Source organism: Microtus pennsylvanicus, chromosome 5, assembly GCF_037038515.1.
Source record: "Microtus pennsylvanicus isolate mMicPen1 chromosome 5, mMicPen1.hap1, whole genome shotgun sequence".
Lineage (NCBI taxonomy): Eukaryota > Metazoa > Chordata > Mammalia > Rodentia > Cricetidae > Microtus > Microtus pennsylvanicus.
In genome coordinates, this window is record NC_134583.1 from 63,155,167 (window position 1) to 63,173,112 (window position 17,946).

The following is a 17,946-nucleotide window of genomic DNA, read 5'->3' on the forward strand; positions in this document are numbered from 1 at the left end:
GCGTTTCATAATCTTTTCATTTTGAAGAAATACCATGCCAGCCCTCAGATTCTGGTTACTGGTCCTTCCATAGCAAACTCATAATGTTGGGACAAATTCAAAGATTGAAAACACCCCCAGCCTAGTTAACTTTTAACTCTCTCCAAAAGTGCCTGTCATCACAGGGTATCTGGGCATTCCATCTCGAGAAAGGTTTATGAGAAAGTGAAATATTCCACTCTCTCAGGAGCACCAGAGCAGCCTCGTGCAGAATACTTCCTGCTGTGCCAAGACCCCCCCATGGGGGAATAGATGCAGTCAGCACCCAAAACATCCCCGTCCATAAACATAAACAGAACAGAGGCCATAAGGTGGAACCCAAGATGATCTGCAGTAGTCCTGGTTCACCCTGGCCCCCTTCAGTGGCTGTCTGAGCTCTGGCATTCACAGCATGTACCATGATGTTGCCATGTGACACACCCAAGCCAGGGCTCAGGCAAGACGCGTTACCGGATGAAGTGGGTCAGCTGAAGAGCAGCTTCCTCTGGAACACAATCCTTAAAAAGCAGTTTTTCTGAACACGGCGGCCGGCGACTTTAGCCGCCAGCCCCATTGTCTCTGTGACAATGTAGACCACTCTGTGCCACAGCCTCAAATTTTGTAGGCAATTCCAGAGATCTGGATTGTATTCAGTTTGTTTTACTTGTTGGCAATGAATCCAAAATTCTTTTAAATGCTATGATGGTAAGGGTGTTTGTGAGTTAGAGACTTTTCAGCTGAACACACCAGGGCCAAACCTCCCAACCCAATGCTGATCACACTCCCTAATGGCCCACAAGTCACATGAGCTCTTCAGGGAGTAGCTATGAACAACATGAGAGGGTTAGTTCAATGCCTGCTACTCAACTCCTGAAGGACCCTTTCCAAAGGCTTCTCGTATGAGGAAGTGCTGTGGTTCTTAGACCCAAAACAGGACAGACCAGCTCAGCTGTGCTCTTCAAAATACAGCTGTACACTTTAGCTTGGGAAAAAAAACAAAAACAAAAACAAAACAAAACAAAAAACCATAGGCTACAGGGAAAGAGGTCTCATACCAAATGTAGAAGTTTGTCATTAAAGAAGACAAGGCATTTGTAAAGAATTTTTAAAAAATACTTCACAGGGGCTAGAGAGATGGTTCAGAGATTTAAAGGCCTTGTTCTTGCAGAGGAGAAAAATTCAGTTTCCAGTACCCATGCGGTGGTTATCCTAATTCTGGTTCCAGTGGATTTGATGCCCCCTTCTGGCCTCCTCTGGTACTGCATGCACATAGTGCACAGACATAGATGCAGGCAAAACACTCATGCATAAATTAAAAATAAATAAATATTTTTTAAAAAATAAGCAAATATTTTACAAATTATAGAGATCTTTTTTGTGTTTTGTTGTGGGCAGTTGTTTTGATTTTTTATTTATTGGCTGTTTAAATTTAGCTATTAGTTTTTTAAAAGCCACTGAGCCAGGATCACATACACCTTTGAGGCAGTGGCACTTGGCAGGCGGTGGCAGGCCAAAGCCTGATCTACATAGTAAGATCCAGACCTGTCAGGGCTACACAAAGGGACCCTATCTCAAAACAAACAAACACAGGCAGTGAGAGAGAAAAAAGGAGCACCTCATAAATGCACATATTTCATGGCCAAGCTTGCTGGCTCCACTTGGCACACACACCGCAGCATCCACGTTACCTGACAGAGTTCTGAAAAGCGGTCCAATCCTCCTGGAAAAGGGAGTTGGGAGGAATATCATCCAGTCTGCACTTTTTCCGAATCGACTGGAGAGCATTGGTGAAATGAGACACATACCTAGGAAGGAGGAGGAAACGACAGCTCTAAGGACTGCTCAAGTCCCACAGCTGTGCACAAACTGTCAGCCCTGCAAATGTCCTTCAAGGCTTCTCTCACAGAGTAACAACACTTAGGAACCTCTGACTACAGAAACATCTCCAGGCCATTTAATAAAAGACCAGGCGGCCTTAAGGGATGCTCTGGGTGAGGAGGGAGGGGATGGCCACCAAATGGAATCCAAGGGCCAACACGGTGAGATGCTGCTGCTCCATAATGGCCGTCCAAGCACATGCACTGCTCTGGGACAGGTCCTAGAAATGTCGCACAACACAGCCACTGGAATGCAGTTGCTGATATTCTGGGTACTTTTGCAACCTGGACCAGTCAGGGCAGGAAGACTAAAGCCCAGTGGCAGGAAAGAGAAGCAAAGTTAGACTCAAGGTGGAGACCCTCACGGGCTGCTCTGACGGCACTCAGCACACCTCGGCTTTAGGCAGGTGTCTTGGTACCTTCGGACCTCAGTTCTCTCATCTCTAAAACAGATTTAATGGTGTCTCTGTGTTATCTTATGAATAAATGAAACAGCATACAATCTCTGAAAGCACAAATGAAAGGTCTTTAGTAAGGCATTCTTTAAAGGATGTAATATCCTCCATGTGTCCTCGGGAGGGGGAGAGGATGGGGGGGAGGAGTTGTGTCCTTATAATATCTGTGAATCACAAGAAGCCTAACCTCCCTCAACAGAGCAGAACATCAGAACATCATGCCTGGGCCTGACCTCGGACACTCCACAACCTGCAGACACTGCACAGCCACTCTGTTCCCTTTACAAAGACCTTCCAGGCAGAGGCCTCAAGAGCAAATGGGCAGGATAACGGCTTCAGTTGTGAGAATTAAGCAACTGTCAGCGGCCAGCAACGATGACAAATGCCCCAAGGACAGGCTGCTCCTGGGCCGCTGAGCAGACAGGGGTTTCACTGTCCCTCAGTCCAGCATGCAGAACACAGTGTGGCTTTGATCCCATTACTTATACAATATATTATACTCCAGTTTGGGTGTCCACCACCAGAGAGCTACTCACTGGTAGGGACATCAGTCATAATCTTTTCCTTAATATCCACTGGCCAGGACCAGGCTGAGCCCAGGCTGATGGATTTCCAGCACCCCATGCCAGCAACAACTGTGAAGTCACCTTTCTATAGCCACGTTATGGGCTAACTTAGTGTGCAGGGCCAGAGTGCACGTCAGGCCATCTGTTCTGCCCCAAGTGCCCCACCCTGCCCCAAGACCTTCTCCCCCGACAATAAGAGTTCACTCACTTGAACCCTGATAAAATTAGCTTCAACCCAGAGGGGTGGTGGTTTTATTCCCAACACTTGGGAGGCAGAGGTAGGCAGATCTCTGTAAATTCAAGGCTAGTCTGGTCTACAGAGCTAATTCCAAGACAGCTAGGGCTCTTACACAGAGAAACCCTGTCTCAAAAAAACAAAACAAGCAAACAAAAAAATTAGCTTCAACTCCATTTATAAACTTAGTGATATTGGTAATATTCAAATTCTAGAGACAGTGACCTCACTGCCCCATATACTTTGGTATACGGTAAATTTTAACGCAAACATTAATTATTTTTCAATCATAAAAACAACAAACAAAAGAAACGTCAAGCTGGTAAGTGCTCAGAGGAGTAAGAGCTAGAGAAAGAACATGCCTGAAAAGCTCGGGACCTCATTCTCATAGCAGAGGTGATGGATAAGATTTTAAAAGTTGTCTGAAAAAGCATGGGATAAATTTGGACTAGCTGAACATAGCGGACAATGAGGAAGAATGGGAACTCAAGAACAATCTCAGTGGGTTTTTGATCCTACTGCACATACTGGCTTTGGGGGAGCCGAGGCAGTTTGGATGCTCACCTTACGAGACCTGGATAGAGGTGGGCGGTCCTTGGGCTTCCCACAGGTCAGGGAACCCTGATTGCTCTTCGAGCAGATGAGGGAGGGGGACTTGATCGGGGGAGGGGGAGGGAAATGGGAAGCGGTGGCGGGGAGGAGGCAGAAATCCTTAATAAATAAATAAATTTAAAAAAATTTAAAATTAAAAAAAAAAGATTTTAAAAGTTGATTAAGTCTTACTTATTTGCAAAGAAGAATCAGAAAACCAAAAGCAAAGCATCCCAACATGCTACCTTTGTGGAAAGGACTGAAAGCTGATAGAGGGGATCATATTTTACATTTTGTGTGTTTATATTGGGGGACTATGTCTAGAAACATTATTTCTACTACCGTAGAGAATAGTTTTTAGATCTCAAAAGAAAAGCTCTCCACTCACAAAACCCTGATGATGGCAGGACAAGAAGAGGTTTTAAAAAATGAGGCAGGGGCAGGATAGGTGGCACACATCGTTAATCCCAGCACTTGGGAGGCAGAATTAAGTGATCTTAGTGAGTTCAAGGCCAGTCTGGTCTACAAAGTGAGTCTAGGACAGTTAAGGCTATTATACAGAGAAACCCTGTCTTGAAAAAACCAAAAATAACAAAGCGAAAGAAAAAATCCAAGCAAATAAAACAACAACAACAACAAAAAGAGGCAGGGTGCGAGTCACCTGGAAACTTGGCTCAGTGATTAAGAACACTGAATGATCTTGCAGAAACCTGGGTTCAGTTCCCAGCGCCCACATGGCAGTTCACAATAATCTGTAACTCCAGTTCCAGGGGATCAATGCTGCCTTCGGACCTCCATGGATACCAGACAAGCACATGGTACACAAACAGGCATGCAGGCAAAACATCCATGCATACAAAACAAATCTAAAAGAAAAAATAGTAATAAGGAAACACTACATTCACTACTAATGCTTCTCTCTTTCCAGAAACACACATGGGTTCTTCTGGACAAACCTCTAACCCATAAGGTCTCAACAGGGCTGCTTGGGGTGGGGCTGATGGCCACAGCCAAGAACATTGGGCTCACAGGGGCGAGCCTGGTATTTCTGGAATGACAAGAGCTCCCTAACATCTTAAGCAAAGTAGCATTCAGCTCAGTAAAGGAGTCTGGAAATGCAGGTTACCAGAGGGAGGTCCTTGGAGAGTGTAACAATGTGCGTGCAGCTCAAGTTCACAGCTGGCAGGCCTATGACTGTGTTTCTCCCCACAGCCCGAGGTAATGTGCATAGCCCCCGGCCAGCATCATGAAAGCTACCCAGCAGGCTGAAGTTTTTCCAGCTAGAGACAGCTTGGTTTCCCCATGTCCTGAGACTCAAATTTATGTAGTGTTTTCAGAAGTAGGATTTTACTGTAAGTTCTGAAGGGTGACCAAAAGTCATGGCAATAATTCACATTGTTTGAAGGAGGCTATGGAACTCCACTGACAACTAAAAAAGACACAATCCATACCTAACACTATTGTTTTGTTTTAATTTGCTAGTGTATGGTAACTAGGGCAAGATAGCCCACTAGTGTAATAGCTTCGTAAACATTATGAGAACAATCAAGCACTTTCTAAGTGGATTTAAGACCTGATCCACAAAATGAAACTCATGCACTGCCTTGTACTGTTTGTAAGAGCAAAAATCTGTGGTTGGCTATGCCGCAGGTTGTAGAGAAAACTTAATACTATCACTCAACTAGATGGGCAGAGTAATAAACTGTCCTCTAAACTGTAGTCTCTATACCCACGGGTCAGTGCATAGACGGATATCAGTACAGAGACTCACAGTTAATCAATGTGCACAGAGCACAAGACTCGAGTGCTCAGCTCTAAAGGAGACAGCTATGTCACTCCAACCCCAGAGCCAGGAGTCATCAGAGAGAGGTGGAAAGACTGTAAGAGCCAGAGGTGCTGGACGTCTGCAAAGAAACAGCATGTGCTGGACATGACAGCCCCACTGCCCACGAACTCATAGAAGCTGTGACTGTGTGTATGACATCTACACAAGACCACACCTGCCAAAATCCAAGCACAAGTGGAAGAAGAGTCATGGAGTTCTACCCCTAGCCGAGGAGCTGTTGGCAACTGATGGCTGCGGGGGAAAGAGAGTCTTAGAGTCAGTTTTCTTCAAAGAGGCAGTCCCCAAGAGGCTACCCATGTGCCTAACACACATGCACATACTGGCAGTACTAAGTAGACCCTGGGTGTAGAAAAGAAAGAGCACATGAGGTTGGGAAGGAAAGTGGTAGGGGAGAGAAGGAAGAAACTGGAGAGAACAGAAATGGGGGCAGATCTGACCAAAAAACATTACATAAATACTGGAGGATGTCCACTCCCAAGGACCCTCAGGCCTCAGTTACGTGGTCAGAGGGCCCAGTCTCCTTTCTTTTCTTTCCTTTCCTTTCCTTTCCTTTCCTTTCCTTTCCTTTCCTTTCCTTTCCTTTCCTTTCCTTTCCTTTTCCTTTCCTTTCCTTTTCTCTTCTTTTCTTTCTTTCTTTCTTTCTTTCTTTCTTTCTTTAAGATTTTATTTATTGCTGGGCAGTGGTGGCACATGCCTTTAATCCCAGCACTCGGGAGGCAGAGGCAGGTAGATCTTTGTGAGTTTGAGGCCAACCTGGTCTACAAGAGCAGGTTGTGAGCAGTCAGTGCTCTTAACCACTGAGCCATTTCTCCAGTTCTCTTTTCCTTTCTTTCAGTGACAAGTTTCAGGTTTTACTTTTTGGGTACTAGGTGGTTCCCCAGTGTCCTCGTGTATGCAAACACTCTGCCTCTGATGACCCCAACCCCTTAATAGTCACCTCCATCTCCTCCACATTTTCCCAGGCAAGCAGGGACCTGTTCTGGTTTTCTCTACAAACTTCCCTGTTCTGGGCCTTTCAAATGGATGATGTTCTGTAAGTAGCTTATTTCACCTCTAGGCTATTTATAACACATTTTTATTTTACTTTAAAATTTTTATTATTTGTGTGTGTGTGTGTGTGTGTGTGTGTGTGTGCACTCATGCACACATGTGTGTTTGGTTTGGTTTTTCCGAGACAGGGTCTCTCTACATAGCCTTGGTTGGCCTTGAACTATATAGATGCCACTGGCTTCAAACTCACAGGTATCTGCCTGCCTCTGCCTCTGTGCTGGGATTAAAGGTGTTTGACACCACGCCCGGCTCACTTGACATTTTAAATTATGTATTTAGTCTTAGGCCACTGGATGAATGTGTCGATAACTTCCAGTGCTCCACCTAAGCAAATGATGTTCCTCTGAGCACCCTTCGGAACATCCTCTTGGGCTCAGGGACAGGTGTGTTTGCAGCGGGAACACAGAATACACTCTCAATTGGAACAGACACAACTCTCCAAGATGACCAGCCCTGCCCCCGGCTTCCTCAGCTTACTTGGCAAAGAGGGATTTCAGAGCTGTCAGCAATCCACAGGTCCCCAGGCCATTGGTGAACTTAGCACATCTGTCAACAGCTGCAGATGCCAGGCCAAAGAGCTTGTGCACAGAGTGGCTCAGCTCCTGAACGCAGTCAATCACTTCCCCGTGCTCCTGGGCAGTAGACAGAGATAAACAAAAGCCTCATCAGACTTAAGAATGTTGATGTACATACCACTAACACAGAACCCACCAGCATTTACATGGATGGCTGGCAAGCCCACTCACCTGTGGCTAAATCACCTAAGAAACCAAAACACCATCCCTAACTGTAATGGTTCAAAAACCCGAGCTGTGCACACACAAACACATATGCAAACATGGATGGCCAGTAGTTTTATGTGGCTGTTGACAGCAAAAAAATTAACTCCTAGCATAAAAATACAACCAAAATTTAGCTATCTTGTCCTCACATTCTTTATTTCTTTCCTCTTTTACTGTGATTATTAAAATGGATCTTCACCTTCCATCCCTCTAGCTAGGATGAATTTCCCTGATCAGACACTCGAAGGAGTACGACCGGGGAAGCGCCTCCCGCAGGACCAGAACAGAACTGAGGCAGCGACTTCAACTACTGGTCAGTCAAGGCTTCTTGAGCAGCTCACCTCACGCTGGGCGTCTCAAAGGAGCCAAGAACACATACTGTCTGACACAGAGATGGCCCTGACCCCTGAGAGCGTACCTGCTCTGAAACCCTTGAGACAAAAGGCAAAAGACCAACTCAAGATAGAATCCCTAAGTTGAAGAAACAGAGTTAGGATTTAAGTCTCTCAGTTTTACTTTGTTTGCTTTACCTTTTAACTGGTGGTCTGAAATGACAATAGAAGCACATTGGTAGCTTTATTTATTTTATATTTGGACTGCAAGAGTACTTGAGGCATTTAAAGCCAACCAATTTGCCTTCTTCCTCTTCCTTTCCTCCTCTCTTCCCCTTTATACACACTTGATCCCACCCCACCCCTCTGCCACACAGAGCCAAGCGCCTAGCACACAGAATGCTTGATAAACTGCAGCATTGTCAGACATTACCAGAGGCACAGCACTGATCTGTATAAGAAGGTTGTTCTCCTCCATGTCGCCGTACTTTAGCTGGTAGGGTTTATATGGACCATACACAGCATCCACCAACTCCACAACTTTCACCAGGTTGTGGTCCTCTGTAGGGAACAAGAAATTAGAATAATAGGCAAATAATCTGAAACTGGTTGCTGGAAAAACAATAGGAAAAAGGTACTCTCCTGGAACATTCCCTGATCTGTATACACTACATTAATCTGCTTTCTCAGTCATGAAAGCGCCTGTGGTCCCCAAAGCAAAGATCTGGGCTTCACGTGTTGTTTGCTTCAAGTAGTATTGCATACACCATGCCCTTAAAGAGTTGAGAGCCATCACAGTGAAGACCCGGGAGTGGTGATGCACGTCCACAATATCAGGGAGAGGTGACAGGAGGTATTCCAGGTCATCCTCGCTACACAATGAGCTTGAGGTCGGCCTAGGCAACATGAGACTTCTCTCAAAAAGCCAAACCAGGGGCTAGAAAGATGGTTCAGCAGTTAAGAGCATATTCTGCTCTTAAGGACTTGAGTTTGGTCTCCAGTATCCAAATGAGGCTGCTCACAGTCACCTTTAATGCCAGCTCCAAAGCCTCTGGTCATCTATACTCATGTGCACATAATCATATACATACACATAATTTAAAATAATAAAAATAAATCTTAAAAACAAACAAACAGCACTTATCGGGGACAGTGAGATGAATCACAGCAGGGAAAGAAACTAAGGCCTAATGACCTGAGTTCGGTTCCTGGGACTCACATGGTAGGGAGAATCGACTTCTACACTTGCTCTCTGACCTCCATATGTGTGCCATGGCACGTCCATGCTCACACGCATACATACTAAATAAACAGTGAGAAATAAAACCACATTTGACAGGGTCAGGAACTGGCTAGGGAGAAGCGGCCCTGTAGGCGATCTTCTCCCCTACCCCATCATTTGCAGTGATCCGGAGAAGGCGCTCTGCACAGGGCTGGGAAAACTGCATCTCCACATGTAAAAATATCAGATTAGACACGTATCTATTGCACTGCACAAAAATTAGATCCAAGAGAATCAAATGCTAAAACATCTAGAAGAAAACACATCCAGTACAGGCAAGGGCTTTCTGAGTAGACCGCATTTACCTAGGGATTCATGAGGGAAACAGTCGGCAAGTAAACTCACAAAACCAAAAGCTCCTTCCTGAACAGCTAAGGAATTGTTAATCAATCAAGTGAAGAAGAAACCCACAGCATGGGAGAGAATTTCTGTCAGCTATGCATCTGACAGAAGATTAATATCCAGAATACATAAAAATTCAAAAAACGAAGAGTCAAAAAAACAAATGACCCAATTAAAAAATGGGCTAGGGATCTAAAAGGAGAGTTCTCAATAGAGGAAATAAAAATGACTAATAATTACCTCAAAAATATTTAGCATTCTCAGAAGATAGGGGAAAGTGTATTAAAATACTTGAGATTGCATCTCACCCCAGTCAGAATGTAGAATGGCTAACATCAACCAGACAACTGACAAGAGATCCTGGTGAGGTTGCAGAAAAGGAGGACCCTCCTTCATTACGGGAAGTCAAACTGATGCAACCACTCTGGATATCAGTGTGGAGAATCCTCAAAAAACCAACACTAAATCTATGCCATGACTCAGACACACACACGCCTTGGCATCTGCCAGAGGCCTCGACACTCTGCTCTACAGACTTTTTCAGCCATGTTCATTGTTCCTCTATTCACAACAGCCAAAAAATGGAAACAACCCAAATGTCCTTCAGCTGATGAAAGGATAATGAAAATGTGGTACAGTAAAGCAGTGGTGGTGCACACCTTTAGTCCCAGCACTCGGGAGGCAGAGGCAGGCAGATCTCTGATGCTGAGGCCAGCCTGGTCTACAGAGGGAGTTCCGGGACAGCCAGGGCTACACAGAGAAAACCTGTCTCAAAAAACCCAAAATAAATAAATAAATATTTTTTAGGGTGTGGTGCAATACTATGCAGCTGTGAAGAAAAATGAAATCATGAAATATTCAGATGTATGGGTGGACATAAAATATTATATCGAGTGAGGTAACCCAGAAAGACAAACACTGCATGTAAGAAAGAGGGATCAGGAAGGATAAAGGAAACAAGAGAAGGAGAGAAGAAGAAGGGAGGAAAGGCAAGCAGGCTGCTGTTGCTGCTTTGTTTGTTTCTTTAAGCAGGGTCTCATATATTTCCATGCTGGCCTCAAACATGCTTTGTAGCTGAAGACGACATCGAACTCCTGACCCTCTTGCCTCTACCTCCAAAGTCATGGATGACAGGTGCACACCAACACGCCCAGTTTATGTGGTGCTGGGGTTCAAACTCAAGGCTTCATGCATGCTAAGAAAGCACTCTGTCACCTGCACTCCCATCCTCGGCCCCATTCCCATCACTTCTTTACAGCAGAATGCCAGCCAGGAAATGTAGGAAGAAAGACAGAATTAGGAAATCATTTCTTTTTTTGGTGGGGGGAGGAGGTTGGTTTTTCAAGACAGGGTTTCTCTGTGTAACAGCCCCAGCTGTACTAGAACTAGCTCTGTAGACCAGGCTGGCCTCGAATTCACTAAGATCCGCCTGCCTCTGCCTCCTGAGTTCTAGAATTAAAGGCAGGTGTACCATTGCCCAGTTTGGAAATCATTTCTTTGTAATCAGCAATATAAGAGTTTATTCAGATAGGCTGTATCAATGGATGTTAAGGTTACTGAATAAATATATATAGCTTATTGAAGAGGAAAAGACAGTGTTCTAGGGCATGGGAAATTCTACAAGAAAGCTATTTTCTTCAAAGATGTCACTGTCACAAAAAGAAGAAGGTAAATGACTGTTAGATTAAGAAGTGAAGAGAGGTCACCAAAGGTAATGTGCATACACTAAACTGGCTCTCAGAGGAAGACAGAGGAGGAAGCAGTCAGAAAGATCTCTCCAGAGCTGGCAAAATCTGAATACAAACAATAAACTACATATTAAATGCTTGGATATAATAATGACAACAATCTATATATACTGGGCATGGTGGTGCATTTTGTAATCCCAGTAACTAAGGAGATCAGGAGCTCATGGTCACCCTCAGCTACCTAATGAATTAAAAGCCAGCCTGGACTAAATGAGATCATTTCTCAAAAAGCCAAAAACAATATAAATTTAGTATATATACATATACACACTTACACACAAAAATGCTATTCCTAGATGGCAAGCTGAGGATGACTATTTTCTTTTATTGTCAAGATTTTGTGCAATAAATATATATAGCTTATTGAAGTAAACTTAAGAGCTGGAGAGGTGGCTCAGTGGTGATTATCACCACCACTCTTACAAAGGACCTAGGTTCGGTTCCCAACACCCACACGGTGGCTCACAACCATCTATTATTCTAGTTCTCAGGGCCCCAACACCATTCTGTCCACTATAGGCACCAGACACATATATGATGCATGTGTGTGTGTGTGTGTGTGTGTGTGACATTCAGTCAAAATACCCGTACATAACAAAAAATAAAAATAAGAAAAAAAAATGAACCTAAATTGTTTTTCAAATTGCTTTCCATTTGAAAGCCTTTCATATATTTTACATTGTATCATGTATATGTATTAACTATTAAATAACAAAAAGTTGAAAATAAAAGTTAAAAATATGTCTGTAACATAACAGATAAATAATGGGAGAAAGTCCACTATATAAAAATCTTTTAAGAATATAGGCTAAGCCGAGTGCCACACCTTTAATCCCAGCACTCGGGAGGCAGAGGCAGGCCAATCTCTGTGAGTTCAAGGCCAGCCTGGTCTACAAGAGCTAGTTCCAGGACAGGCACCAAGCTCCAGAAAAATCTTTTCTCGAAAAACAAACAAACAAAAAAACAAAAAGCAAACAAACAAAAAAGAACATGGGTTAAATTTTTAAGAGTGGCATTAGGGGAAATTTTCATTTGTATTACAGATTCTTTGTCAGGTAATTTTGCAACACATATTTTTATTGCTTTTTATACATGTACTCAATAATGCATTGCTTTAAATGAATTGCTCTAAAAAATTAATGAAAACTAGATTAAATCTCCAAACAGATAATTTTAAAACATTAAAAACCAAAGTGATAGGTCATTAATTTTCTAAGAACTGGGAAATGATGGAAGAAAGAAAGAACGCAATGATGGGGAGGATGGCTAGGTGGGTGGTGGGGGCACCACTCACCCAAGGGACAGGAGAAGACACAAGTGTGATGGGCACCTTTAAATTGCCCTGGGCATAGCAGCTTCAGCTCTATACTTCTAAAACCTCAAGGCTGGTTCAGAAACTCTCCCAAGACAGTTAGTAAAGATTTTACTTAAATAATAACTATTTAAGTAAAAAGTATGCCACAGGGTCAGGCATGTCACTACCTGCCATTAATCCCAGCACTCAGGAGGCAGATGCTGGAGGATCTCAGTGAGTTCAAGGCCAGCCTGGTCTATGTAGAGAGTTCCAGGACAGCCAGGGCTATGTAGACCCTGTCTCAAAACAAGCAAACCAAACCGCATGCCATAGTCACGAAGCAGCCATTAGAAGCCAGGTTTTAGGATAACAATAACCTAAGAAAATATTCATTCTATTATCCTTTAAATGTTTGTGTGTACATCACGTGAGGAATCCAGAGAACAATGCTGGGTGTCATCCTCAGGAATGTCATCCACCTCCTTTGAGACGTGGTCTCTCACTGGCCTGGAGCTCACCGATTAGGCTAAACAAGCTGCCCAGGGAGCCCAGGAAGACTCCCGTTTCTGTCGTCCCAGTACTAGAGTTACAAGCATGAGATGCTATGCCTAGCTTTTTCCATATGGATGCTAGGGCTGAATTCAGGTCCTCATGCTCAGAGGCAGGCACTTTGCCAGCTGAGTACCTCCTGGTTCTCAGTATATTATTTGAAATAAAAAAGAATGTAAGATTATACACCACCAATATTTTAAAATATTTTGCCAGGAATGGTGGTTCATGCCTTTAATCCTAACACTTGTGAAATAAAGTCAAGTAGATCACTGTGAGTTTGAAGCCAGCCTGGTCTACGTAGTGAACTCTTAACAGGTCAGCCAGAGCTACATATTGGAACCTTGCATAAATAATAAATAAATAAATAAATAAATAAATTTTTATGGGTTATGTACATTATTGTAGTATAGCATATATGCATATATCAATATACAATGCATTAAATAGGCTTCATGCAATAACATAGTAGTTAAAGATTATATAGTATAATATATGTTAAATATTTATGAAGTATGTTAAACATATTTTATATATTATATATTAAATATTTATATTAATGCTTGTAAATAGTATGCACTTATTTAATTGTTGAGGCAAGTTGGAATTTTGAGACAGGATTTCACTACATAGCTCAGACTAGTCTTGAACTCACAGTCCTCCTTCCTCAGTCTCCCAAGGACCAGGGTTGCAGGGCATGCCAGCAAGTCCAGCTTCAATGTGCATTTACATATTAACTGCTGGGAGGAATAGAAAAGAATGCAACTGCTTTCTCTTTCTTAACGATTAAACTACAGATCATTTTCATGCTCCCTGTTTTGCTACTGGGGTTATTTTGTTCTGTTTTGTTTTTTTGAAACAGGATTTTTCTGTGTAGCTCAGGCTGTCCTGGAACTCACTCTGCAGACCAAGCTAGCCTCAAACTCAGAGAGCCAACTACCTCTGACTCTGGAGTGTTCGGATTAAAGTGGTGGCTCTGTTATTGTTTTGGGATGGGGTCAAACTATGTAACCCAGGCTGGATTTTAATCCAATACATTTCTGAGTAATGAGATACATGCATACACCACCACATCCATCTTTCCAAAAGTATTTTCGGCTTAAGTCAATTTAAAAAAAAAAAAAACAATTGGAAGGCCTCAGCTGGAATTATTAGAAATCTAAGCTTTCATGATGACTTCAGAGGGTGGTTCTCAAGTCTTTAAGAAAGTCCATCCTTAGGGAGGAATGGATATAACCTGTTCTCTGCCCTACCTCGGCCAGCCTGCTCTAGCAGGGTACCCAGGCTAAGCATTCTCTAGTCACTTGGGCCAGGGCATCACAGTCCTCTGGAAACCACCCACATGACTGTGCGTCTCCCACAAGTGAGGCCTGATTAGTAAGTGTGCCACAACACCTATGAATCATCAGGAACCCGAACAATAAGCACACTCCCTGGAATGTACAGGCAATTAAACACAATGTAATTAAAGAGAATAACTATTAAATAAACGAAGTCTGTGACACCCCACAGCCACACGGCAGAATGAGGCCTTCTTGAAGCAATTTCCTGATTTGACAGCAGCATGCGTCACAAGGTCTATGTTGCTTAAAAGTTTATGATGCTTTCATACAGGTGGAAAACAGCTGGGGAGCTCGGCGGCCCGCACACAGCGTACCCAAGTGGGATAAGCTGTGCTCTGCTCACAGCTGGCCACTGGGAATAGCCACTTTCCCCACAGTCGCTTCAGGCCGGTCAAGGCTGCTGTGTCCTTCACAATCTTCCCCTCTAGCCTGTGTTCCCGCAAACTTACTGTTTAGGTCCAACTGTCTAAGGCTTTGACTTAAAACAAAGAGGCTCCTCCCGCTGAAACCTGCTGCCAGCTCACTGCCACTCCCACCTCCCTCTTTCACACTCTCAGGCATGGCAGAAGTGTCTGTCCCTGCCTCGGAGTATGTGAAGCTCCAGGTTAGCACTGAGCCAGGCGAGTACGCTGAAACCCACTTCCATGCGGGCACTGTTTTCACGGGAAAGCTCTCCACGTGAGTCGAGAAACACTGACCCCTTTCCCTTCCATACAGCTACCTGAGACAGTAAACAAGCCCGGCCCCAAAGCCAGTAAAGACGAGCCAGACAGGAGGTAGGAATGCTTACGGAGGTGGGGGAGCAGTGCCATCTCCAGCCCCTTGGCAAAGTGGGCGGTGGTGTCATAAAACTCCAGCAGTCTGGTGAGCTCCAGCTCGGGTCCCGCTCTCTCCACGCCTGCACTGAGGCACATGGGCAGGGAGGGCACCAAGGCCCCCAGGGTCTGAATCAGCAGTACCGTCACCACCTCGTGGGGGTTCTTGAAAACCTGCAGTGGGAGGGAGGCACGTGCATCAGTGCACAGGAGCCAGCTGTCTCCCGATAGCTCCAAGGCCCCTAGGACTGCTCAAGATGGGCCAGCAGGGAGTCCCGAGTTTCCCTCACCGGGAAAACCGGACAGACAGAATGGAAAGTGGCAGGAGTGCAATTTGTCAGGAAAGCAGGTCTATCAATGGTCTTCCCAAACGCCTGGTACAGCGCCAAGACAGTCATCAGTGAGGACTCAGGTGACAACGGAGAGACTGAAGGGACGAAAGGACCAGCAGGACAAACGCAGGAGAGAGCCACATTGACTAGAGCTGGAGGCCATGCACAGCCCAGAGCCTGGCCTCAAGTTGCTTCTCCTCTCTGCACACATCTCTTGGGAAAATTTGAATAACGTACAAATTCCATTTAGAAAATACTCTCAACCTCCCTGTGCTGATTATTACCTTTTTACTATGACCCAGATAGGTGCAAACATGAACTCAGATATAAGAATTAGTCTTAGAAAAGCTGAATGCCATGTGGTGGTGGCGCATGCGTTTAGCCCCAGCACTCAGGAGGCAGAGGCAGGTGATCAAGTTCGAGGCCATCCTGGTCTACAAAGTGAGTTCCAAGGCAGCCAGGTCTGTTACACAGAAAAACAAAACAAAACAAAGCAAACAAACAAAAAAAGCCAAACACCAAAATAGATGCAAATGAAAACTATACAGCCAACAAAATTCAAACTATTCAACTTACAAGATGCAGCAAAAACAGATCAAGGAGGAGAATTCACACCTATAAATGCATACAGTAAAGATCTCACATCAGTCACCTAACTGCATGCATTAAAGAACTAAGGGTAGGGATGCAGGTCAATGGGGCAGTTCTTGCCTATCAACCATGTATGGCTCCAGTCCCCAAAACCACACAAAAAACTAGGTGTGGTGGCACCTACCTGGAGTCACAGCACTTGGGAAGTAGAGGCAAGCAAATCAGAAGTTCAAAGTCATCCTTAGCTAAACAGCAAAAACAAGGCCAGCCTGGGCTATATGAACTCTGCCTGAAAAAACAAGAACCTGAACTAGAAAAATAAGAGCCTAAACTTAAAGTCAGAAAAAGATTACTGAGGTTTCAGATACATAGAATCAATGCCAGAAACTGTTTTTGGTTTTTTACAAAGAGCTCTAAAATTGATAACCTGTACCTAAACTAAGGGAACAGGACAGAGTATTCAACTTGCTAAAATCAGATACGCAAGTAGGAATACTAGCACCAATTCTATAAAAGCAGAAAGCTCCTAAGGGAGGACTATGAACAACTACTTACCAGCAGCCTGAACATGCGGACATGGTACTAGCTGCAGTCTACGAAAACTGGCTCCAGAGGAAAAAGAAACTCCAAATAGACCTAAGGTTGGCCGGGATCATGAATCAGCTGTCAAAAATGCCCAGACAGCTGGTATGGTGCTCCATGCCTGCAATGCCAGTACAGAACTAGAGGCAGAAAGACCAAGAGATCAGCAATAGCCTAGAATACATGAGACCTTGTCTCAAAAACAAGGTCCAAATAAAGATCAAAACTGATGGCACTTCATCGGTGAACTCTATAAAATATACAAATAATCTATTCCAATCCTTCAGAGACACTGAAACACTGAAGGAGCATTTCCTAGTCTAAACTGTGTCTCCCTAAAATGCTATGCCTTAGCCACCAAATACCTTAACTATGACTCTATTTGGAGACAGCCTTTTGAAGAGGTAATGAAAGTACGATGGTATCATATGGACATGTTCTCATTCTACGTGATGGTGTCCTCATGAGAAGACAGCAGGACAACCAGCACATTTGAAGGGAAACTCGGAGAGAAGACTCCAGCCCTGCACATAACTTGATCTTGAACTTCTAGCATACAAAATTTTGAGACTATTACTGCTGTTTAACTACCCAGTCTAGGAATGGAGAGATGGCTCTTCTAGAGGACTTGGGTTCAATTCCCAGAACTCACATGGATGTTCACAACCCTCTGTAACTCCAGTCCCAGAACATCCAGCATCCTCTTCTGGCTTCTGCAGGCACTATATGCATATGGGGCACATATACACTTACATGCAGATAAAATACTCACACACAAAAAACAAAAAAAAATAATCTCAAAAATGTCAACTATCCAGTGTAAGGGCTTTTGATATAACATCAGCTAGCAGACTAACAGAACACTTCCTAGCTTGTTCTGTTCAGCCAGCATTATAGTAAGAACACCAAGACCATTTAACAGGGAAAGTGTCATCCCGATAACAAATGGTGCTCAGAAACTGTTTCCTCTTATGAGAAGAAAATGGGGGTGAGAGAAGAAAAAAAGAAAAGAAATCACAAGCCAGCTCAGAATGAATCAAAGACAACTAGCAACTGGTCATAAGGTCATACATATAACCCAAAATATGTTCATACCTTTTTCCTAGACACTCCAAGAATTTATATAACTTCAATGGACTTTTGTTTCATTTCATGAATCATATTCTATATTCTGCTGGAGTCTTAGAGGAAGAGAGGGGAGAACCCCAAAAATCCAACAAATAATGAAATGGCTGGATGGGGATCCCACTCTACCTTGGATGTCCTGAGTGAGCCTTCCAACCATCTATTTTGCTAACCACTCTCCTTTGGAACAT

At 43.8% G+C, this 17,946-nt stretch overlaps 1 protein-coding gene across 1 annotated transcript in view; it reads right to left on the reverse strand.

The window, feature by feature from the left end:
• Cog7 (component of oligomeric golgi complex 7) overlaps nucleotides 1-17,946 on the reverse strand; it is a 64,052-nt gene that overhangs the window by 21,860 nt on the left and 24,246 nt on the right. Inside the window, exons 7-10 of the mRNA XM_075972090.1 lie at nucleotides 15,101-15,299; nucleotides 8,186-8,313; nucleotides 7,116-7,270; nucleotides 1,707-1,823 (exon numbers count right to left, since the gene is read on the reverse strand). Of these exons, the coding sequence (XP_075828205.1) occupies nucleotides 1,707-1,823; nucleotides 7,116-7,270; nucleotides 8,186-8,313; nucleotides 15,101-15,299 (599 nt within the window). The remainder of the gene's footprint in view (nucleotides 1-1,706; nucleotides 1,824-7,115; nucleotides 7,271-8,185; nucleotides 8,314-15,100; nucleotides 15,300-17,946) is intronic.